The sequence below is a fragment of the Colius striatus genome, chromosome 3 (assembly GCF_028858725.1).
Source record: "Colius striatus isolate bColStr4 chromosome 3, bColStr4.1.hap1, whole genome shotgun sequence".
Lineage (NCBI taxonomy): Eukaryota > Metazoa > Chordata > Aves > Coliiformes > Coliidae > Colius > Colius striatus.
In genome coordinates, this window is record NC_084761.1 from 1645744 (window position 1) to 1670277 (window position 24534).

Genomic DNA, 24534 nt, shown 5'->3' on the forward strand with positions numbered 1-24534 from the left:
ACCACCCAGAGCTTCCCTGAGGTACGAGAAGGACAATCAAACACCTCATTTTCCTTTCAGGTTCTCAGTCACCTGGTTTGAAGGAGCTGGAAGGTTCAGCCCCAGCAGTCTGCACCACTCAGCTCCTCACGGGCCCTTTGTTCTGTTTCCCTGCTCCCCAGCACCTCTGTTATTGAGACCTTTGAGTTGTAAGACTCTGATTTATGTTATTCAATCACAGAATCCTTTGGGTGCTGCAGTCCCAGCCCTGCCCTCACCCTGCCCAGCCCAGCACTGACCCACAGCCCTCAGCACCTCAGCCCCACGCCTTTGGGATCCCTCCAGGGCTGGGCACTGCCCCAGCTCCCTGGGCAGCCTGGCACAGGGGCTCACACCCCTCTCAGGGAAACAGTTGTGCCTCAGCTCCAGCCTCAGCCTCCCCTGGGGCAGCTGCAGCCCATTGCCTCTTGTCCTGTCATTGCTGCCTGGGGAGTAGAGCCCGACCCCCAGCTCCCTGCAGAGAGTGATCCTGAGATGCTCATCAAGCCTCAGCTCACCTTTGGACAAGGGCTGAGGAAAGGCTTATTCATGCCCCTTCTCCCATCCCTTTATAGGAGTCCTCAGCCCGGTAAGTGCAGCCAGATGTGGGGATGTTGGCCCGAGGGACGGGATTTACTTGCACAGGCTGAGCAGAGCGAGGGCCGGGCCAAGGGGAGCCTCTAGTGGCCACTGGCCTCCTGGGCGCCTTTGGACACTCAGGAACAGGCGTGGGCAGCAGCACAGGAGGCCCCAGGTTTGGGAGTGAGATGTGTCTCTTGGGCTGTGGGTTTGGGGTTTTTTCCCCTCCTGCCTGCCGAGTTTCACTCACCCCAAGGACTCGCTGCAGTTTCACTGGCAACTCAAACAGCTTCTTTGACTGGACTGTTTGTTGCCTGTGGGGAGACTCCAGAGGCATTTTGCCTTGACAGCCTCCAACTATGCCACGAGATCCTGCAGTTCCCACACACCTTATGCTTGAAGTTTCAGGCACTGGCTTAAGGAACAGGGACAGCTGTTGAAAGCAGTGCTGGCTCACTAGAAACACTCCTCTCAGCCCCAGCAAACAAGCATCTGTGCTGTTTCTTGCCAGGGAAGAGATCCAGGTTGAAACCAAGTCATTGAGAGGGACAAATACACACAACCCCAGAGTGGTGGGGCTGGCAGGGCCCTGCAGAGCTGCTCCAGCCCCTGCTCCAGCAGCTTCCCCTGGCTCAGGGGCACAGGAACGTGTCCAGCTGGGGTTTGGAACCCCCCAGAAGGAGCCTCAGGCTATTTCTCAGCTTCAGCATGCCTTTTGCTCTGAGACCTACAGGTAAGAGGATGAAAGAGCAAGTCAGTAACCTCCACAGTCAAACAGCTTTTAATATATATCCAAGATTGTGCAGAGGGACACAAACACCATCCACAGAGCAGGTGGGAAACCAACCCAGCAGCACGGCACTGCTCAACCCGAGGGAAAACATCACCTCAGCTACCTCAGCCGTCCACCGGGGGATGGGATTCCAAGGACAAGGGACACGATGCACACACGGGAATCGCCACCCCTCTGTGCCTCAGCACTGACCTCTGCAGGCACCGGGTCTAACGCTCCGACACTGCTGCTCGCCCCTCCCGTTTGTCTCCAGCACAGAGGGACCCGGAGCTGTTCCCTTCCCTTTGTTCCCATCAGGAAAGGGAAAAGCAGCTGCTTTTGGGTGCAGGGCTGCAGCCTTGGCTGGGAGCTGGGAACCATTCCCGTGGCCTGGAAACGCCTCAGGTGCCGTTTACAATCGACTCCAGTTTCTGATGTCTGTTGTTTCGAGTCTTTTCTGCCTTCAGGAGAGTATTAGAAAGCCAAAAGCAGCTTCTTGGGGAAGCTAACACCCCCTGGGAGATGCTGAGGGCTCTCCAGCACACCCAGCAGCTCATGGAGCCACACTGCCACTCTCACCCAGGGAGCTGCAAACAAGGGCTACAAACCACATCAGCAGTCCCCTGGAGTGACACTGTGGCCACAGCACATCCCAGCTGGGTGCTTCACACGATGGTGACCTCCTGGTAAGGTGCCCACTGTAGTGATCCCCTTCAAAACCAGCCTGTGGGCTCTGCCTCAGAGGGGGTTTGCAGGGCAGTCAAACTGTTGGCTCCAATCACCTCAACTCTGGTAAACACTGAGTCAGCAGCTACAAAGACAAAAGCCACATCCCTGCTACTGGGAAGGAACGGGATGCTGTTCCCCCAGCGTGTCTCACAACCATCAGGAGTTACAGAAGCAACACTCACTTGTCCTGAGCACACGGACTGCATGAGGATGGCCCAGCACTGTACAGTCCCTCCTGCCAGACCATTGCAACTTAACACACATGCACTGGTCCTGGGGGGCTGTCTGAGCAGGGGAGTGCTGTACCAAGCTAAACCCATCCCTGTGGCACATGCCTTGGGGTTGGGATGAAGAGGAGCCATCAGCAGCATCCTTAACTGTCCAGTTCCTGCTCACAGCCCCAGAGCAGCTCCCAGACCCTGCCAGCCTCACCTCTGCCTTTAAGAATGATGATTTCCCTTCAGTTCCATGTGAAAGACCATCTACCAAAGAGGGGTCTCCCACACACTGTTGCTGCTGGGGGTCAGGAGCTGTGCTCATCTGGCACAAGGGGAGCTGGGCTGAGGCCTGCAAGAGGCTCAGATGCCCAAACCACACTCATTTGCAGAACTGCTCTCTGGATTCTCACACTACCACAAATTTCTGAGCCACTCTTGGGTTATCTCTCATGTCAAACACCCAAATCCCTGTGTGCTCAGCACAGAGCAGGGAAAGGAAGAGTGTTTGTTGCATGTGGCTCCAGAACCAGAGCGGTGCTCGGGGTTCATGGACACAGCTGCACTGGCAGGGATGGGGGAGGACACAAATCACAGCACTGCTGCCAGCTGCAGGGAAGATTCTGCAGATAAAGCCCATTCATTTGGAGTATAACACCATAAAGCCTCACAGATCCTGCCAGCACAGGGCCCCAGGGACTTTCTGGCAAGTTAACAAGCTGAAAAGTAATGTGTTTTGGTTTGTTCTTTCTCAAGGGTGCCTGAGACAAGCTGAGACAGGAGGGGAGCTATGGACAGAACTGCAGTCCCACCTGCACTGAAGAGAACCTGCTACAGGGGAGACAGTGTCTGTGAGCCATTTGTTTTGTCTGAGGGAGCTCTGTGGGACAGCAGCAAGTGTAAAATGATATGGCTGGTGTGGAAAAAGAAGCAGGCAGGGTTTGTAAACCCCAGCTCTGACTGTCCAAGTTCATGGAACACCCAAGCACAAGTGAATTCACCTTCCCTCCCAGTTCAACCAGGCTTCCAGTGAACCCATGAAAAGACAGAACCCACTGAGTGGGAGGTTGGGAATGAGAGAGAGGCCCAGGGCTGAGTCTCTCAAAGGGCACCAGCTGATCTCCCTGCAGGTGTGGATGCTGCAGGACATCCTCAGCCGTGTCTCCACAGTCTGAACACTTCAAACAGCTACTTTGGACAAAAAGAAATCTTAAATGGCACCATAAGAAGCAAATCACACTCCTTTTTTTGCCAAGTTTGGTCACAGTCCTTGCAGAGGCAACTCTCTACCAAGACAAACGGGGTCCAAACGAGCCCAGGTCACCCCTGAGACTCCCCAGTGAGCTCTGCACAACGCCACAGCCCTGTCCAGCCTCACTAGAGAGTTGTAACATTCTCCCTTTACATGAGCTTCAGTTTTAAGTACTAATAACACTTGCACAACTCTAAAGCAGTTCTTTAGATCAACCCCCCCCACCCCAGCAGTTCCTCTTTCCCCTCATTTTACTTGTTGTGGTGAGTCCTATCAGTAGATTCCCCAGTGAAGCTTTGAGAGCATTCTGTCACACACTCTGCACCCTCCACTGGGGTTTAGGTACTTGTGCCTCACCTGGGAGAAGCTGTACAGCAGTTGTAAAGACACAGGGCAATTGCCTCCAGACATCAGGTGCCACTGCAGGAGTTCCCAGGAAGGGGTAAAAGGCTCTTTGCATCACCCAAACCCTACCAGAACACTGCTGGCAAAACGAAGCCTTCCCTTTTTCAGGATGTCCTCACTGGGAAGAGTCATGATATGCAGAAACAGTTCTCCTGGGAAACGTGTCTGTTCCCAGAGGAATCTTGACACAGAAGGTTTCCCTCCCACCTCCATTTACCTGTGGGGAGAGCATAATCTTCTGTAGCTCAGTGCCTAATTCCCAGACACATCAGTGGTATCAGAGCAGTGACTCTCAGATTTAAAGCTTCATTTCAGCTCCCAGGAAAGCCAAAGCCAGGGAGTCTCTGAGCACTGCAGACACACCGTAGCTTCAGCTGCACACAACGTGAGTCAGTTTGAAGTTGTTATACTGATATGGAACAAGAATGTAAACAAAACCCAGCCTTTCAGATATGGTTGTTCAGTCCTGATGCTTTCCTCAGAGGCAGAGGCCTCCAACAGATGCAACTGGAATGTGCCAAGGGTTCAGGTGCAAGGAGAAGGGTCAGTAGGAATCACAGCTCCTGTGTGAGTCGAGGGCTTCCACGGCTGACGTGGTGCTGATTTGTCTGCACAACACCTGCTCAGAGCAGGGCAATCATCTTAGGGACTACTGTTCTGCCAAATCTGAGGTCATCAGTGTTCCCTGGGAGCAGGCAATTGGTATGACTGGCTCAAACCAGAGCCTGGTGCCAGTGACACACAGCTCTGCAGCACACCTCAGCCAGCTCCAGGCCTTTGAGGAGCAGCATCAGACTGCAGAGCTGTGCCATGACGTGGACAGCTACCCATGTAGGATGCTCTCACATCACTGCCCTTTTGAGTCCACATTTCTAGAGGTTAAGAGCTAAGAAATTACTCAGATATGTTACTCCACCTTGACCTGTCTTAAATAAGAGTAAACAACTAAGCCCTGCAGAAGTGCAGCACTTGGTAACTACCGGAAAACACTGAGCCCAGAAGTTCTGTTCCAGTTTGGCTCCTGCATTAGAGTTTGCCTTGGGAATCCTAGGACAGCTGAACAAGCAGTTGATGGATGACAGTCATGTCAACCATTCATAGTGTCCCTGAAGCCCCACACCTCCAAGACAGAGATCTGGAAGCTTTCAGAGCACAAGGGCTGGTTGTTGAAAGTGTCGCAGTGGCTGGTTCTTCCGTGGTTCAGATCGGCATCGAGGTACAGAGCCTGGCCATCACCTCCTCCTGTGCACAGACAAGGACAAGTGAGAGGGTGCCTCTGCATTTTATAGCAGGGGAAACTGCCAGTAAAAAACATGAACCCCCCAAAACTTCAGTGCTTTTCTAGTGGGAACAAATGGAAGCCCTGAGTGACGTTTGTTTGCAGCCTTCAGCCCAGCTGATGGCCGACTAGAGCACGTGGTGCTAAAGGGGAACAGAGCCAGCTCCTGATGCCACAGAGGAAATCACCAGCCTGGCTGCTCTCCTGGTAACTGTCAAATACAGCATTTCTGGGTAAAGGAGAGCTACAATTAAATACCTCTTCCTTGTAAATCACATTCAGGTGACAATTTTACATAGTGAGCTTCTGTCCACGTCAGCAGCACCCCAGATCCAAGGAAGTTCCAGGAGATCTACCATGTTCTACAGCTCACTCTGTGTTCTGAAAGCCCAGAGCAGAGTAGGCTCCTCTTCATATAATTCCAGAGTGGTGGGGTGGGAAGGGCCCTGCAGAGCTGCTGCAGCCCCAGCCCCTGCTCCAGCAGCTTCCCCTGGCTCAGGGGACACAGGAACGTGTCCAGCTGGGGTTGGAAACCTCCTGAGAAGGAGCCTCCACACCCTCCCTGGGCAGCCTGGGCCAGGGCTCCCTCACCTCAGCACCAAAGGAGCTTCTCCTCCTGTGCCAGGGGAACTGTTTGTGTCCCAGCTGATGTCCATCACCCCTTGTCCTGTCCCTGGGCACCACAGAACAAAGTGTCCCCCATCCTGCTGACACCCACCCTTTAGGTACTTGTCAGTGCTGCTGAGGTGCCCCTGAGCTCAGGCTTCTCTTCCTCAGGCTGAACAGCCCCAGGGCTGCAGCCTTTCCTCCTCACACATGTTCCATCCCCTCAGCACCTTGGTGTCCCTGCACTGGCCTCTCTGCAGCAGTTCCCTGTCTCTCTGCAGCTGGGGCTCTCTTCAAGAACCATTTCTAATGTTGCAGCATGAAGGTCTGGCTGTGCTTAAAGCTAAGAGCTACTACCTTACTCTAGAATGCCCCACAAGCATGTTTCCACACAGAGGATGTTCCTTGGCTTACAGTGTCAGGTTGTGGCCACCTTTACCTCCAGCTGTAGGGAGATTGAAACACAGGTGTGATGAACACAGGGGCCTGTCTCAGGTACAGTGTGTAGAGAGGGATGCCCTAAGCCCCCCAGTGCTGTACCTATGATGATGCACTCGCTGCTGCCTGCCATGAACATGGAGGCAGTTCTGGAGGGCAGGTTGAAGTGACGAGCTGCTAAGAAGGGCGAGAGGCGATCTGCGGGCTGGGGTGGGATGCTGCTGGAGCACAGGCTGCTGGGAGCTGCTGAGCTGTGGTTTTCTGGCTCTGAACCCCTGCTGGCCAGCTCTGGGTGTTTGATGATCACCCACTCGTAGCGTTCCACCTCTGGCTGCAGCTGCATGAGGGAAGAGAAGAGCCAAGCTTTAGCCAGCACAATGCAGAGAGCTGTGCAGGGAACACTGAAGCCCCTCAAAGGCCACCTGCACCATCAGTGACACAGATTGGACCAAGCTTTTAGGCCAGATGTTATATTCTTTCTTTATACCTTTGCTGTTTAGGTGATGGAAGAAATGATGCAGTGTTTTCTGTGTTACCCTATTACAGCTTGTAAGAAAAGACAGGACAACCAGAGTTACTACAGCACTGACCAGGAAAAGCTTCTCCTGGGTTCCCTAAAGTAGGAGGGCATATAACCCAGGCTCTTCTAGTGGAAGAGGTATAACAGTACAGCAGTTCTGCCCTGCTACTGGGTAGACACAATCCCATTTTACTCACCCTGAACACGAAGCACTCCCCAGTTCCAAAGAAGCTCAGCTTGTTGCCTCCTCGCCTGCGCTCGCTCCAGTCAGTCGACAGGTAGGCACCACACACCTGGCACACACAGCAGGGTCAGGAGGCTTCCCAAGTGTGTTAAACCCCTTGAGAACAACACTTCAGAGGCCACAACTGAAGCTTTTATTGTAGTTGGGTTTTCAAAGTGTCTATATCAGTGGATTAAGGCAGCACAAGCACTTGTATCTAAAGACAGACACAGACTGCTTGAACCCAAGGGTGGGTATCCTTCAGTCCTCACAGTGGCAGAAATTATTGCCCATCTCTGAGGCCTTAAAGGACAAATGTTCCACATAAATCCCTCCAAACATGTAAAGCCTGACTCCCACTGCCTCGTTTTGGCATCCAAAGCAACAGCCTCATCACAAGTCACAGCACAAGCAGTTCTGCCTGAACATTTTCTGCTCACAAACAGCAGCCTCGGTGCCTTTCTCCATTTCAAACTGTAGGCTGAGATCAGCTTAGCTAAGCCAGTGCTGAACTAGTTCAGGTATTTCAAGCAGCTTGTTCAAACAGCAAGTGCTTCACTGGTTTCCAACAGAGAGAAACCCAGCCATGGAGGGATGAGCTTTTCCCTGGAGTCTTCTGTTTGCACTAGAAGAGATTCTTGCTACCAGCAATAACCATCACTGCCTCAAATCCTCCTGATTCTGCAGTTAGAGTCTACCCAAGAGCTCAATGAGTTGCTCTGGTCCATCACCCTGTGTGCCTTACAATAGCTGACCAAGACCTGGATGACAAGATTTACTCAGGAACACAAGAGTCTCATAATCAACAAATGGAACCATTTAAAACATGCACCATTAAAAACCCCAGACCCAAGCAACTGCAGGTGTCTTGCATCTTCATGCTACTCTAAGCAGTTGTGTGCTGTGATACAGCATTACTTAACAGCCTAAGCCTGAATTGAACCAGTTGCCTTTCACCTCACTCACCTCTTTTGCTGTGGTCTTGATGAGGAGAAGAGTTGGTTCGTGTCCCTCGCTGTGAGAATAGAACCTGAGGTGCAGAGTACACAGAAATGAGCACTCAGCTACCACCAGCTCCAGTTCTTTTCCTCCCTAACACCTGGCACCTCCTCCTCTGACATAGCACAGCAAAAAAGCTATCTAAGGGCTAAGCATATTCCTGCAAATGCTTTTTTACAGTCCACTGTAAATAACAGAGCTCTGAATAAACAATTATCAAGTAGTTCTCTGCTCAGCTCTCTGTGCTTCTGCAGACTGACTGCAGGTTCTCCGCCTCTGCTCTGCCCTGCTGAGGCCTCATCTGGAGTCCTGTGGCCAGTTCTGGGCTCCCCAGCTCAGGAGAGACAGGGAACTGCTGCAGAGAGGCCAGTGCAGGGACACCAAGGTGCTGAGGGGATGGAACGTGTGTGTGAGGAGGAAAGGCTGCAGCCCTGGGGCTGTTCAGCCTGGAGAAGAGAAGCCTGAGCTCAGGGGCACCTCAGCAGCACTGACAAGTACCTAAAGGCTGGGTGTCAGCAGGATGGGGGACACTTTGTTCTGTGGTGCCCAGGGACAGGACAAGGGGTGATGGACATCAGCTGGGACACAAACAGTTCCCCTGGCACAGGAGGAGAAGCTACTTTGGTGCTGAGAGGAGGGAGCCCTGGCCCAGGCTGCCCAGGGAGGGTGTGGAGGCTCCTTCTCAGGAGGTTTCCAACCCCAGCTGGACACGTTCCTGTGCCCCTGAGCCAGGGGAAGCTGCTGGAGCAGGGGCTGGGGCTGGAGCAGCTCTGCAGGGCCCTCCCAGCCCCCACCATGCTGTAATTCTGTTATTTCCATCCTATCTCTAGTAACACTCTTCAGATCAAGTTCTGACAAGGCATGGTCTTTCTGTCAATCCAGAGAACAGCTCATCAGCTGCTGTTTTGTGCCCTGCCACAGAGAAGAGTGGGGAAGGTGTTCCTTACCTGCTCAGACTACAGCCATGTTCCAAGGTGGTGAAAAGCAGGAGGGGCTGGCAAAGTGCAAATCTCTCTGGGATCCATGACCAGATATCTCGCATCTCCTTCACACTGACAATTTCAGACTTGAAGTTCTCAGCATGAACTGCCAAGTGCACATTCTGCCTGAGGAACACAACACAAACCACTGAGAGACAGTAACACAACACTACAAGACCCTAGTAGGTGTGGTTGTGAGTGCCTGGGCGTCAGTGCACTGGGTGTCAGCAACCTGGTCTAGTGGAAAGTGTCTGTGTCCACGGCAGGGGTTGGACTGGATGAGCTTTAAGGTCACTTCTAACACAGCCCATTCTATGATGTGCTATTGCTCAAAGCTCCAGCCTGTGTGATTAAAAGGCCATGACTTACTGGAGGCAGTAAACTGCAGTTGAACAGAACCCTCAAGAGGCAGTGATCTGACCTTACAGAGCAACTCCTCTGTATGGCAGCTGTGGCTGCAGCTTTACACACAGGGGAGCGATTCAGCTGGGGTAACCATCACCTTAAACAGGTTAAATGGTACCTGTTGTCTGAGGCAGTCTCACTGGCTGTATTTAAGCACAGAGAACAGAGTATCTAAAGAAACAGCCAGGATCTGAAACAAGGAGTTGGTACTTCTTCCCCCTCTTTGAGGTTCTGCCTGTATGATGGGATTAGGGACCTTCTAAACCCCTCAGAGGTCTCAGTATCACCAGGCTAAGCCAAGTGTAGCTCAAAGCAAGTATGTGAAGCTTTTGGAAAGGACCATCTCTGGGGAACGTCATTATCAACCATTTCAGTAAGAATCAAAGAAGATCCAAGGTTCCTGGGTACAGATGGAGTGTGAGAGCACGAAGGAATGCCAGACACAGTGGAAAGTAAACCCCTACAACCCCCAGGAGGTCTGATACCCATAGCTTGGAGGTAATAACATCATCACCTTACCCAACCTTCCTTTCTCAGAACACAGAAGCACACCAAGCTCAGAGCCTGGGGATTGAACAAGTGTTACTGCATCCATGGCCAATGTTAAAGGCTTTTAAGATGCAAGGGTGAGAGCCAAAACCGTGGTGGAAGTAAGATGCTAACTTACTGGGCAGCCATTAGTTAAAAGAAGCTTTAAGGCAGATGGCTCTGCATGCAAGGATTCAGTTGCAAGTGCTGGCCAGTTTCTGGTAGGTTTTCTTTCTGCTTTGCTTTGGTTTTTTTTGACAACTACACATTGATTTCCTCTGAGATTCATGAAACACAAAGAGGCCCTCAACAGGGTGTATCTGTGTGTGTCTGACTAGCTGAGCCCACTCCCTAAATCACACCAACTATACATGTTCTGCTGGTTTCCTTGCCTGCACTACCAAGGCATCAGCAGCACCTGCATTCTGATTTTGCTTTCTGAAATGTACTGTAGCTGCCTCAATGTCAGCATTTCTGATTGAGTGGCTCCTCAGGCCACAAACCTCCCCCAAAAAGTAAGAAATTACTGCTTCCTTTAGCAAACATGGGACCAAATCCCCACTCCCATTGCTCCCCTGCATCATTTAACTGGAGGGAGCTGACACAGACACCTATCCAAGCAAGCTGCAACCACTAATGGCTTTTAAATCTTACAGTATTGCTGACTAGAACATGATTTGTGCTTTGAAACACACAGCAAGTTGATCAGCTGAAGCTATGTATGAGCTAAGACCTGAAGCCACAGCTTTAGCACCGTTACTCTAGGTCTCAGCCCTCCTGGGTCCTGTGTGGTCTGCAGCTAAAGGCTGGTGGCAGCGTGGAACAGAGCTGAGAACCAAACCCTTGGTGGTTCCACTTCACCAGAAAGTAGATTCTTCTCACATTCAGGGAATTAAAAATACTCAAGGGAGTCAAGTAGTTTATTGCAGTGAATTTCTGGAGGATAAGTAATGATGGCAAACAGGCTCTTAGCAGGAAACATCCATCCAAACACTTTTAAAGCTGCCAAACCTCAGGCAAGGCTCTCAGCTAGTTGTATGCTTGGTCTGGACACTTTGCACACTTCAAGTGATCTGTTTGGGCAACTACACTTAGGTACTTGTTTCTAGAAGGCTCTCAACCTCACTGTACCTCTTCTTTTACCTTTGTTCTTTCTCCTGGCTATTATGAGCAGTTGGTTCAGGGACTTTCCTACCCAGACTGTGTTCAGCAGCACTCACAGTAACACATCACCTGTGTGTCTCTTGGTAACTTCCCCCTGTAGGAACAACATCACCTTTATAAACAGCTCTTCCTCAGTTCCTAGAAAGCCTTTTCCACTGCACTGGCCATTTACAGCTATGCCAGGCATGCTGCTCCTTTGATATTCAGTGTGACCATTCAGCCCTCAGCTCCACTGAAAGGTTTGAAAGAAAATGACCTGCTATTTGCCAGTCCAAAAAAATCACAGCTGCAGGTGCTTCAGGCTGAAATCTGATCCTGCCTTGTGCCCAGTGCCAACCACAGCCTACACCTACAGCACACCAGGCTGTGCTGCTCCACATAAACACAAAGGCCTTGTGGGGAGCTCAGAAAATGGCACGTGGAGTGGTGAGTGTCTGACCTGGCTTCATCCTCTCCTTTCTGACACTGCTTCTCTAAGGATACTGACAGGCATTTTCTCCAGTTGGGTAGGTGCTTCTCAAAGCAGTGAGTGAAAAGGAACAGCACACAAGGTGTCTAATTAAAAAAAGCCCCTTTTTGGTCTATGTTGATGATGAAAAATGGAGTTTAGCCCTCACCACACCTGAGGCCCTTCAGGGCTCTGTGCTAAGAAACCAGCAGTTGGAGAGAACACTCAGTTTGGACTGGCACTGCATTAAACTGAATCCACTGACTCAGATTTTACCCTGCATTAGCACTTTCCTGAGCTCTTCATGTTGGCTTCTTGGGATCAGCGTGCCAACCTTCTATGGACTGCTGGAAAGACACCTCCAGTCCTTATCAGCCCCAAGGAAATGAGATTTAGGAAAGCAGCACCATTCAAATGCTTAATGAAGCAGCTTTTACAGCTGTATCATTAACACAAGGAGCTTCAGGGACCTCACAGATCCTGAAGATAAAGCCCAGGCTGAGGGTGCCTCTGTGTGAATGCCAAGACAACACAAACCACACTCCAAGGCATGACTCACTGAATTACTTCATCCTGCTGGACTTGGGTTTGGGTCAAATCTTACAGGGTGGGCATTAAATCTTTATCAAGAAATGCCTGGTACAAGTGGGATGTTGTTCCTCAGTCACAAATGGCAATATAAGCCATATGTGGTGTCTAAGCCTGAAACCTAATCCCCCATTGAGATCAGTGTCAACAGACACCCTGCAGCTACCTCAGTCCCCTCAAAGCCAAGCTATGTGTTTCCCAGCAGAAAGCAAGGCCTCCTGCTGCTTGCAGAACCTTGCAGCTACAGTAAAACCAAGGGATGGGTGTTAAAGATTGGCTTGGCTGGAGTTAACAGCCTGCTGACCCACTGCAAGTCCTCCACACACAGCATACGATGTGAAATGTGCCCTGCTAAGTCTCTGAAGGTGTTCCTTCACACACTAAGGCACGAGGAAATGAATTGCAATGATGGTGTTATGAATTAGTACAAATGTTAGTGTGCATCACTCACTGAAGTTAACTCAGGGCACCTGCAACAAGGCTGCAACATTCTCAAAGGCATCACTTCAAAGCCATACAGCTCGTGGCATTGAATGCTCACAGGGCAGCCTTTCTCCTTCCCAAGTTCTCTGCTTATCAGATATCACAATCCACTGGGTTTTGTCCTTTAAGATTTGCTTTTCAGGCCAAGCCTTGATGAATGACTTCATTAACCATTAATGCTACACAGCTGAGTAACTCTGACCTCCTTGACACAGGAAGAGAGTCTTGTCTTCTTGCCTCTAATAAAACCCCCACAGCTAATTAGGAGTAAATATAATTGAGCATGAATAGAGACAAGGAACTTCCAGGAGTGTGCCAAGTTGGGTTCAGTCCAACATCTGCCCAATCACCTGCAGAAAGGTTGCAAGGAACAAAAACCCCACGAGTCTGTCTGTCTGTTCCAACAGCATCCCCCAGGTTTGGAGGTGGGACACCACCTGACAGTTCTGGAGATGTGGAAATCACAGAGAACAGCCAGAGAATCATAGAGAAATCAAGAAAACCACTTCTTCTTCCAGTGTGGAATGGATTTGCATCCCACCATGAACGTGATTCTCCTCCATTCTGGGAAATGCAAGCTGGCAGTGCCACAGAAGCACTTTGTTGTCTGTCTGGCCTCACAGCCCCTCAGATTACAACTGTGCAGGTGCTTTGAACTAACTTTGCACGAGTGGATTAGGGAGATGTTACACAGCAAGAGGATGCTACCACTGCACCCCTGTCTCTTCTGCCCCAGCACTAGCAGCAACGACAGCCTCAGGATCAAATAACCAGCCAAAGACAGAAGGAACAAGCAGAGAGCAAAGATTGAAGTGTTTTAACCTACCTTTTGGGAGATGCAACACTGCAAACAGGAGGGGTGCAGTGGGCATGGAAGTGACAGAAGGAGAAAGACAAAAAAAAGATAGAAAAGATCAGTGATTTCCTACATCCATGACCAAGTGAATGAAAGGAGCCTGGAGAGAAACAAAGTCAGGGTTGATTTGAATCACCAAGCACGAGGAAAACAAACAAATGAAAAGACACCTTAAAATACTTCCTATTTGCTTTTTTCTTTCCCTTTTTTTTTGCTACCTGTTGGTAGTTACAGGGCTGGAGAATAATTCATCATCCCCTTGCACAAGGCAAGCACCATGAGCTCTCACTCATGTCCTGCTGAGCACTGGAGGAAAAAGTGTGATCAGCAGGAGCAGGGCAGGGATTGTCCCCTGTGCTGGGCCCTGGGGAGGCCGCAGCTCCAGGGCTGGGTTCAGTGCTGGGCCCCTCACTCACTGCCACAGGGACACTGAGGGGCTGCAGCGTGGCCAGAGCCGGGCACAGAGCTGGGGAAGGGGCTGGAGCACAAGGGTGCTGGGGAGGGGCTGAGGGAATGGGGGTGCTGAGCCTGGAGGAGGCTGAGGGCAGCCAGCAGCACTCTCTGACACTCCCTGCCAGGAGGCTGCAGGGAGCTGGGGGTCAGGCTCTGCTCCCCAGGCAGCAATGACAGGACAAGAGGCAATGGGCTGCAGCTGCCCCAGGGGAGGCTGAGGCTGGAACTGAGGCAGAACTGTTTCCCTGAGAGGGGTGTGAGCCCCTGTGCCAGGCTGCCCAGGGAGCTGGGGGAGTGCCCAGCCCTGGAGGGGTCCCAAAGGCGTGGAGCTGAGGTGCTGAGGGCTGTGGGTCAGTGCTGGGCTGGGCTGGGTGAGGGGAGGGCTGGGACTGCAGCAGCTCTAAGGGCTTTGCCAATCATAATGACTCTATGACTCTAAAAGCTCAGCTCCCCAGCACCCACATCCTCCCACGGCAGAACCCAAGCTGAGCTGAGTTCATATAGCACCGTGCTGGGGATACTGAGAAGTTTCAGTATGTTTACAAAAGCAGCTGAGAGAAGATCAACAGTTTCTCCCCAACAACTCTGCCTGGCCAGACAGTAACTCCTGGCCATTATTTGGGTATGAATTTACTGTATTTTGCTTTGAAGGCATCACAGTTCTTCTGAGCAAGAGCACCTCTACAGCAGCTGACACAGCAGGAGCCTCTGTATTTTCTGTGCTTACCTGGGGTTTGTTTTGTTTGGTGTGTGTTTGGTTTTACTTTTTTAACATTTATTTAAAGCTCTCCTCCTGATGCTGAAGAATATACACAGAAAAGACATTACAGCTCTCCCAAACCTCAGTACAGGAAGAAAAGATACACACCAGAAAAGCTGACACACAGTGGAAGAGGTGATACTGGTTGTGAGTGTGAAACACAGTGGGCTGAACTCTACCTAAGGTGACATTCCAGTGCCTTGATACATTTGAAACTGATTCTTCCAAGACAGCAAGATAAAGCACAAGTTAATTGTAAACCAAAGTGTGAGGCTAAAAAAGAAACTGTTGGAAAGGTCTGGAGGGAACCTCACAGGTGTTTAGGCACATGAAAGAGGTTCTGATAACAGTTATATTATTGTATAGGTAGAAACCTGCTAAGTGTGTATCCCAGTACCATGGACTGGTATCTGTTTGCAGCTGTGGTAACTAACTCAGCAACATGAATGGCCACAAGGTCCTCATTGATCAGAGGCTGGGACCTTCTGATCTAGAGAAAATCAAAGACTGTCCTCCAGAATACCAAGTTCTAGGTATCACACTTATCAACTCCAGCAGACTTCTAGAAGTCATCCTTCAGAGGTCGGGACAGCTGATAAAACTGCTCAACAGCTTTATCTGATCTGGGTGGGAGCTGCTTCTGCAGGGGGGTTGGACTGGATGACTCTAAAGGTCCCTTCCAACCCCACCATGCTGTGATTCTATGAACACTTTTAGGTTTTGAATCAGTTGGCAGAAGCTTTCTGCAGCCTTAGGAGCAACAGAACCCATCTACCACACCAGTATTTCCCTGCACACTCATCTGTATGCTCATTTTGATTAGATTAATATATTGCTGCCTTTTCTGTACAGGTCTACTCCAGACCTTTCAGATAAGCTTTTTATTGCTGCAGCTTTTACCACCACACTGCAGCACCGTTTCATTTACTAGTTTCACAGCTGGTTTTCCCTCCCTTCATTTCTGAAATGAAGCTGTGGTTCCACTGTCAGCTTCTGGATGAGCATCTCCACCCTCCTGTGGTTCTGTCAAAATCATTACTTCTTGATGAACCTGTCACAAAATAGGTCAGCTCCTACCTGTCATTACTGTACACTTGACTTTCAGGAGGCTTCCAGTCAAACTAATCTTCAAAGTGACCTGTAAATAAGGCTTATTTCTTCCCTGCTCTGTTAAAATAACTCCCCAGTGAAGCAGCAGGTTCCCAGCTGGGACAGCATTTGCCTACTTAACGCTGAAGGAACTGCTGAATTCACAGCACTGGGCAGCATGACATTCATGTTTTATACAAATAACCTCACATTTAGAGCTGATTCTCACATTTCTTTGGGTACTTTCCTTCCAAGTCATTTGTAAGTGGGGGTTTTTTTCAGCATTGGTAAATGCCTTTTAGTTTCAAACCAGCTGGTGGGAGACACCTGTGAGATACAATACCTGCACTTCACCTGTGAAAAGGAATGAGTAAGCTGTAAGAAACTGGTTTGTTTCTCTTGTACCTTAACATTTCAGTCACACTTCTCATTACCACCCCAGCAGTGCTGAATTGTAGGGCTGCTGGCTGCTTCTGCAGAGACAAAAAGAAACCCAGCAGAGATACCGGTATGTCCTGAGTGTTGTCACTAAACATATGAAGGGAAAGACGGTTTTCAGGGGGAGTCAACATGGATTCACCAAGGGGAAATCCCATTTGATTAACCTAATAGCCTTCTCCAAGGGCATAACTGGCTGGCTAGATGAGAGGAGGGCAGCAGGTGTTGGACTAGATGATCTCTAAAGGTCCCTTCCAAACCCTACCATTCTATGTAGCAGTAGAGCTTCCCCAGCTGTCCCCCAGGGCCCAGTCACACTGGGAAGCTCCTGGGAGCACTCAGGCTCCCCGTAGTGAGAGCCCTACCTCTTCTGTTTGACCGTGATGCCCTTCTGCTGCAAAGCCTTCTCGTTGGCCATCTGCAGGAGCTGGATCTCCTTGCGGGAGAAGAGGCGGATGGCGAAGGCCTTTTCCAGCAGCCTCTCCGGAGACACCGACTTGGCGATGTCTCTCACGAAAGCTCGGATGTCCTGCTGGATGCTCTCAGACTCCATGGGCTGCCCAGCTCTGACCTTGTGGAAGAACTTGAGAAGAGCCAAGGCCACTCGGTAAAGGACCTTGTAGCCCTCCACCAGAAACACGTCGAAGACCCGAGCGACGTAAGCCATGGGCAGCTCCCCGAAGAGCCAGCGCTGCCAGTCCGAGTACACCTCCAGCACGTCCTCGGACACGGCCACCATCAGCTTGTGTGCTGCCTGACAGTATTTGTTCACCAGGTCACCAAAGGTCATGCAGGAAGACTCGAAAGCTAAGAAGGTCTGATCGATGAGGCGCTTGGAAGGGTCGTTGCAAGCCAGGATGCGACACACCAGCTCGAAGCACTCCGCCTCGTCTCTGCTGTAGTGGAGGAGCAAAGCCGTCACGGAAGGCAGAGCTGGGCAAAACGATATGTCTGGGAACTGATTGGCAACGCAGAGGATGATCTTCCTGACGGCCCCCACGCCCTCAGCGTTCAGGCAGTACGTAGGGACCAGGCTGTTATCCACAAACTCCGGCAGAGGCAGGGAGCTGCTGCTGCGTTTGCCGACGATCTTCACGACGATGTCGCGGTACACGTTAGCGTCCGGGGTCACCGTGCGGCACGGGATGTTGCCGATCAGTCTGTGGTACACTTTGGCTCTCAGGGAGTGGTTCTTGGCCCAGTAGCCCTGACGGGCCAGCTGCTTGAGCTCCTGCAGCTCGGGGCAGGTTAGCTCCTTCGCATCCTGGCTCTGGACGGTAACATCCATTTTGTCCCAATCCACGAAGCGGTTGTACTCATCCATGGCTCCAGGAGAAGCATAGCAGATAAGTCATGAGAAGAGGCCTTAAAGTGACTTACAGCTTCTCCTGCAAAAGAAAGGGGAGGGGAAAGGAGGAGGTTTGAGTAACAGGTAGTCTCTCATTTGTTTTAGGAACATATATGATGTTCCTCCCTCCTTGGAGGGCTTCAAGACCCACCTGCACACGTTCCAATGCAACCTGATCTAGGTGACCCTGCTTCTGCAGGGGGGTTGGACTGGATGGGCTCTAAAGGTCCCTTCCAACCCCCACCATTCTGTGATTCTATGATTCAACTTGTTCCTGCAATGCCAATTGCCAATGCTTTTCCAAGTTAAAGACACACACCTCATGATTTTTAAGCCAAACTTTACCTGCTTTCTGTCCAAAACCCACACTGAAGGCATTCATCAATGGCCAGCCAAGAGGCTGCTTCTATGACATCTCCACAGGAAGTCCATCTCCCTAACTGAAGGCCCAAACTGAGGCAGAGACCTTTCTGTGAACTTCTCAAGGGAACAGAAGCCTCTCACTTTAAAAACATCCACTGCAGAGTCTGTTTGGGATCTCTCTTCCCGATTCCTTAGGGAAGTAACTGCCACACTACAAGGATGCAGTCTCACAAGCAGCTTACACTGTTCTGTGTTGCCAGTGACAAGGGATGCTGATCTCCCACCAGCCACAGCCACGTGTTCTTAGTCATTTCTTCGTGCTGCTGCCAACTCTTGTGTGGCCACACAGTCACTGAGGTCAGCTTGTTCATAGAATCATAGAATGGCAGGGTTGGAAGGGACCTTTAGAGCTCATCCAGTCCAACCACCTACATCAGGTCACATAGGAACACGTCCAGGTGGGTCTTGAAGAGCTCCAAGGAAGGAGCCTCCACAACCCCTCTGGTACAACTTCTCTCTTCCATTGGATAAGCAGCAAGATGTGCAGTCGTAGGCTCAGCCACATTAATGCCAGAACACAGATGATGTGGGACAGAACGACCCTTTCTGGCTGCACTACAGGTTCATGTCAGCTTAAAACAGCTTTATGAAACCATTTCTGAATTCTCCTGAGCACTGTGTACACACTGCTGTGATCCAGCCCCTCCAGAGCTCCTGCTGCCCCCACCACTGAGAGGTTGCAAAACCCACAGGGCTGCAACAGCACCAGGAACTGAAAGATCAGGTTGTGGCTTCTGGTTCCTCAAAGCACCTGTTTACACAACCTACCAGTTGACTCCAGCTTGGAAGCACACCTGTGTCCCAGCACACAGCAGGACTGCAGCCACTAATGGCCATGCCTGACTCAGTGTTAATCAGTGGCAATGCAAAACCAGAAGGGGAGGTACAGTAAAATACCTTCATAATGGCTGGAGCATCTCTGCCTCAGTGCCAGATTGAAGGCAAGAGGCACATGGCTGCTGATGCTGTACACTCTGCAGAGGCACATAACCCTTACAAAAAAACAACAGGCCCATTAAACTGTTTTGTACAATTAAGACAGGTTAAAGGTTAAATCAACAACAAAGGGGTACTGAAATTCTTCCAATGAACCCTCAGCCACTCTTGTGTCAACACAAGGAACCTGACATTTACCAGCCTGGGCTTTGGTAGAGGTGCATGAAAATGATTTGAGATTCATAAGGTAGATACACCATCAAAACAGACAACTTCTTACTCTACTACAGGAAAGCAAACCAAACACCTTGCCTCAAGAGGACAGAGGTTTGCAGACACACAATTAGCATGAGCTTGGACAGCCACACCCTTGGTTCAGATAGTTTTATATTCTGACTAAATATTACTCTGAGTATTTGGGAATCACAGGCTGAAACTCCCCACATTTCACTCCTGCTTCTGAAAGGTTGGCAGCAACACAAAGGAACCTTTATGAGGAGGCTCTTGGATGCCTTTTCCCTACCTAGTGTTCACCTCTTTTTCCCAATCAATCAATCAATCATCTGTGAGTCACCTTTGTAAGAGCAATGTAAACACTCACCAGTTCTTCCTGTTGTATTCTTCCACACCTGAAGCTAATGCTCAGATTGTAATTAAAGGAGGCAACAGCTTTTGCCAGCTTCAGTTCTGAAGGTGAGATCTCATCCCCACGTTCAGAAATGACAGCTCTCAGGATATGCAAAGAGACAGGACTCCAGTCCACTGCAGAGACACTGTCAGTTCATGCACATCAATGTTTTCCTGCCATGCTGCACCAGGGAGTCATAAGGACCCTTTAATTCAAATCTTACAATATGATGCTTGTGGAGGAGAGAGATGCTATCCTATATGTACCAAAGCACAGAAAGATGAACCACTCTGTCCACAGTCACTCCTGTGTAGAAACTATTACTCTTCTGTGCTTGCTGGAGTCTCCCCCATGCAACAGCTCCTCCCTTCCACCACCACCCCTTGGGAGCTGCTTAGATTTCTCTTAGGGAGGGTTAAGGAAAATGTCCATCATATGAGACAACTTCTAAGATACTCAGAATTAAACTGGCTGCTTTGTTTCTTATAAACTTTCAGTCTTCCCTCCTTCCTGTTTCCTATATGTGTCATTCATAGACACAGTTATCATTTGCAGGCATCTTTAGAGGCTGCATCACAGTCTTTTTTTCCCCACTGGAAGTTACTGCCTGTTCCAGAAACTCACAAATCTGATGGGTGTATGTTCCTCAGTAAGCTCACCAAAACCTGTGGCTAGAGGATGGACACCAGACTGCCAGAACCTTTGAGTTTACAGCCTTATCCATGCTTTGGCTGGGATAAATCAGCAAGCAGGTCTGGCTGCTTATGCTTTTCAAAGCTCTAGATGCTGCAAGAAAAAATGTCAGCAAAGCAAACAGGCATTGTCAAGGTTGCCAAAGCATGGCCAGCTCATAACTGTGCTTGCAAAATGCAACAGAATTAGTGTGCTCTGGTGTAATAGTGCATAGCTCCTGACACTGACAACAGACTGTGAGCCAGCAGGTCTCAAACGAGGAGCATTTACTGGACAAAGGAAAAGAGCCCATGAAAGCTCAGTAAAAACCCAGCCTGCCTTCATCTCCTCCTCCCACTCTTTCCAAACCTTCCTCCATTCCTCCCTCCTGGCAAGTTCTCACTCTTCTGGCAACCATCTGAAGAGCAAGGTTTAGCTCTGAGCTGGTGAGAAAGAGACACAAGCTGCCTTGCATTCAGTAGCAAAGGGCCACTGGCTGGGGCTGCCTCCTACCCACCTCTCCTAGCACAGGGGAGCAAGAAGCCAGTACAGACTTATATTTGGAGGGTTGGAAGGCTGGAGGGTCAGTTAAGGAGTAAAGAAGGAAGAAGATGGCTGTGTTAGAGTGTATGTCTGCATCAAAGTCCCATCTTCACCTAAGCTACCTAGTTTGGACATGTAAAGAACAGGTAAGACACTGGCAGAAGTGTTTGTATAAAGATGCAGTTAAAGGTAGGCAGATAGTCCCATTTATCCTCCCTTATTGCAGCAAACCTCCTTCTTCTTGCTAAAGTAACTTTAAAGAAGTTAGCATGGTGTTGTGGTATCCTCTGAACAGCCAACAGGATGCATCAGCCCCTGCTTGCACAGAAGTGAAATGCTTTGGGTACGTGTGAGAACAGAACTGTAAGGGGATTGTAAAAATGAGCACAAAAACTGACATCACTCAACAATAATGCTTGAAATTTATGGGTGTCTCATTTAAGGGGAAGCAGTCATCATCCTTTCTAATCAAACTGATTTTTCCACAGCAGCAGGAATTAACACAGAAGAAGAGAACTGGGAGAAACCCCTTTTTGCTTGGTAACTGCCACACAGATGGGATTGGATCTATTGGGGAGCTCTTCAGTTCAGTGCAGCACAAAAAATAAACCCAGCCCAGGGGAGTGAGAATGCATATTGAAGCCATGCCAAAACAAAAGAGGCTGCTGAACAGGCAAAGGATTTGTCAAGGGGAAGCTGAAAGTATGAGGCAACTAAGGGCTGTAACTCAAAACCCCGCAAGGGCTGAGGAAACTGGGGCAGCACCACTGCAAGGCTCTGACTCAGTTTGTAGGGACTGTTTAGTTGGCTAGTCTGGCCACATTTTCCATCCCATTCCCTCAGTTCTTCCTGTTGTCATTTGGGGTATTTTCAGCTGAAAACTGTGCTGGATTTGTATAAAATATGCAGCAGTGAAGCCAAGCCTGACAGATAAATTCCAACCCTGCCTTGTGAGGAAAAAGTCTGTGAGAGTGCCTAAAAATACAGCAGTAGAAGAGCTGAGTTATGACTTATGCACATTATGTAGAACATAAGGTTAACATTTTACTAAAGAGAACATGGCTGCAGGCAAATGTAATAATCTTTTAGTTTGCAAAAGGCAGGAATTAGCAAACTGAACTCTCCTGGCCCACACCAACTCCAGGCCATGCCACAGCCTTGCAGCATTGGGGCTGGAAAGCTGCCCTGCAGGAAAGGGCCTGTGGGTGTAAACTGACAGCAGCTGAATGTGAGCCAGCAGCGTGCCCAGGTAGGCAAGGACAAGGACATGTGGCTGGGATAAGCACTGGGCTGGCAGCAGGAGCAGGGCAGGGATTGTCCCCCTGTGCTGGGTCCTGGGGAGGCTGCAGCTCCAGGGCTGTGCTCAGTGCTGGGCCCCTCACTCACTGCCACAGGGACACTGAGGGGCTGCAGCTGGGGAAGGGGCTGGAGCACAAGGGGCTGGGGAGGGGCTGAGGGAATGGGGGTGTTGAGCCTGGAGAAGAGGAGGCTGAGGGCAGCCAGCAGCACTCTCTGACACTCCCTGCCAGGAGGCTGCAGGGAGCTGGGGGTCAGGCTCTGCTCCCCAGGCAGCAATGGCAGGACAAGAGGCAATGGGCTGCAGCTGCCCCAGGGGAGGCTGAGGCTGGAGCTGAGGCACAACTGTTTCCCTGAGAGGGGTGTGAGCCCCTGTGCCAGGCTGCCCAGGGAGCTGGGGGAGTGCCCAGCCCTGGAGATATTTGAAAGACACATAGACGATGTGCTGAGGGATATGGTTTAGTTTAGTGATGGTCTTGGCAGTGTGAGGTGAGGGTTGGACTTGATGAGCTTAAAGGCCTTTTCCAACTGTACTGGTTCTATGATTGTATGTGATGAACAACTAACCCAGAGCACAATTATTTCTTTCAAATCCCAAGTACATGCAGTACCTCACAATAGCGAAATATTTCCATACTAAACCTCTCAGCAGCCAATTCCACTGTTGGTTAAAGCCTGAGGTGCTGTGATTTGCTATTGCTTTCAACAAACACAAGAAAGCTGCTTTAAAAAACCCCAAACTCTAATGAATCAGGAAAACCTTGACCCCAACTCCATTCAGGTGTTCTTGCAACAAGTTTGACTACAGATGAATAGCTGTTTATCACACTTCATTCAAATCTAGTGTGGCTGCTCTATAACAAGAACCTCAAGCTTTGAAAGCAACATTTTTCCTGTTTTTCATCTTCCCCATGGCCAGTTCCCACACCTTGGATTCAGTTATTGCCTACAGTGCTGCACAGACACAGGCAGATACCAGCAACTCTAATCTTGGCATGCAGTTCTATAATGTGTTAACAGAAAGCATAGGTTTTATTTTGCTGCCCTACAAGCCAGGACTAATGCTGAACTCTCAGATCTGCAACACATCCTTTGCTGTTGGTACTGCTGAGCAGTGATGTAGCCAGGGAAATGACACAAGTCTACTCTCTTTCCTAACTGTTAAATGAATCCATGCAGCTGGCAAAGGAACAGAACTGCTTCCTCAAGATCGGTGGCTATCAGTCCTCATCCCAGCAAGAGAAAGTTAACCCTAAATCTCCAAGCAGATGGTTTGCCATCCTTGAGGAATACTCAGTGATGTCTGAGATGCTTGATTCATACTCCAAAGAATCTGACAGAAGAACAAAGCAACACAGCAGATAGATATCTGCACAATAAAAGACAGCTAGCAGAGTTCCTCTCTCCCTCCCTGGGACTTCACTGCATCCTGTAGCCTTCCCAAGGCCCAGACCTAGGGCAGCACACCTTCACTACATGGAACAAAGCTGGCCATCACAGCGCTGTCTCCTCCTCCAGCACCTCCTGAGCAGTGGCACGTTTGGTCACGTTCAGAGGTTCATTTCCCATGCTGCACATCACCAGGGAACATGCATGCATGGAGGCCAGAATGAAGCACTCCATTTAGGACCAGAACAAGCTGAACACAACTAGCTCATCTCGTGTAGGACAGCAATTGGGAGCACGCTGAAGCGTTCTGCAGTGATGATCCTTTTTGGCAGAGCACACAGGGTTCGATGGATCGCTTCAGCGAGGTTAAATGCAGTTCGATCGCTTTGCCACCACCCCTGGGCACTGTGTACAGCACAAGCTGGGCTCCAGCTACACACTTCTGGATAATGGTCTAATAGCAGTTTACCAATAACAATAGGAGATTGTTTAGATGTTCCCTGCTGGGGTTTTTTATCATACTGTTTTGGGATGAAGACTAGAAACATCTCGCTTTCCTGGGTAACCAGTGACAACCTGATACAAGAGCACCCCACAGAGCAAATCCTTTCAGGCTACACCATTTCTCTTGCCATGTCTCTGCTGTATATGAAGCACAGCCACAGAGAGTTTGTCCTAGAATCCCATGCTTTCATTCTTAGGAAAGTACTACTGCCTTCTTAAATGAGGTCTTTCAATGATCTGTGATTGATCTCTTGTGTACTTCAAAGTCCAGACACCCAAGGAGCCCTTCACTTCTGGTCAGTCACATGACAGCAGCTTATATGTAGAGAATGTGTTTGCCTTGTATCTGCAAGCATTCCAAGAGAAAGCAGCAGAACCCCTTCCCACCCCAGACACAGGCTCAATCATGGTTGATACTTTACTAGGCCACAGAGGTACAAAACAAACACCCAAAACCCAAACAGGACAGAGATATGGAAGAAAATGCCAAACACTCTTGATGAAACAACAGAAAAGAAATGGTTAATGGGTCCACAGAGGATAAAAAAGCCTAAAGAACAGAGCATTG

At 49.9% G+C, this 24534-nt stretch overlaps 1 protein-coding gene across 3 annotated transcripts in view; it reads right to left on the reverse strand.

Moving 5' to 3' along the window:
- Positions 1-1371: 1371 nt before the first annotated feature.
- The window catches only part of TBC1D24 (TBC1 domain family member 24), a 31774-nt gene continuing 8611 nt past the window's right edge, over positions 1372-24534 (reverse strand). For 2 of the 3 annotated variants that reach the window (XM_061993911.1, XM_061993910.1), the window contains 7 exons: positions 16593-17615; positions 13458-13475; positions 8983-9141; positions 8003-8066; positions 7011-7106; positions 6396-6630; positions 1372-5212 (listed from right to left, as the gene is read on the reverse strand). In XM_061993911.1, the coding sequence (XP_061849895.1) occupies positions 5058-5212; positions 6396-6630; positions 7011-7106; positions 8003-8066; positions 8983-9141; positions 13458-13475; positions 16593-17551 (1686 nt within the window). In that variant the 5' untranslated portion in view covers positions 17552-17615 and the 3' untranslated portion in view covers positions 1372-5057. The remainder of the gene's footprint in view (positions 5213-6395; positions 6631-7010; positions 7107-8002; positions 8067-8982; positions 9142-13457; positions 13476-16592; positions 17616-24534) is intronic. The other variant, XM_061993912.1, reaches the window with a different exon arrangement.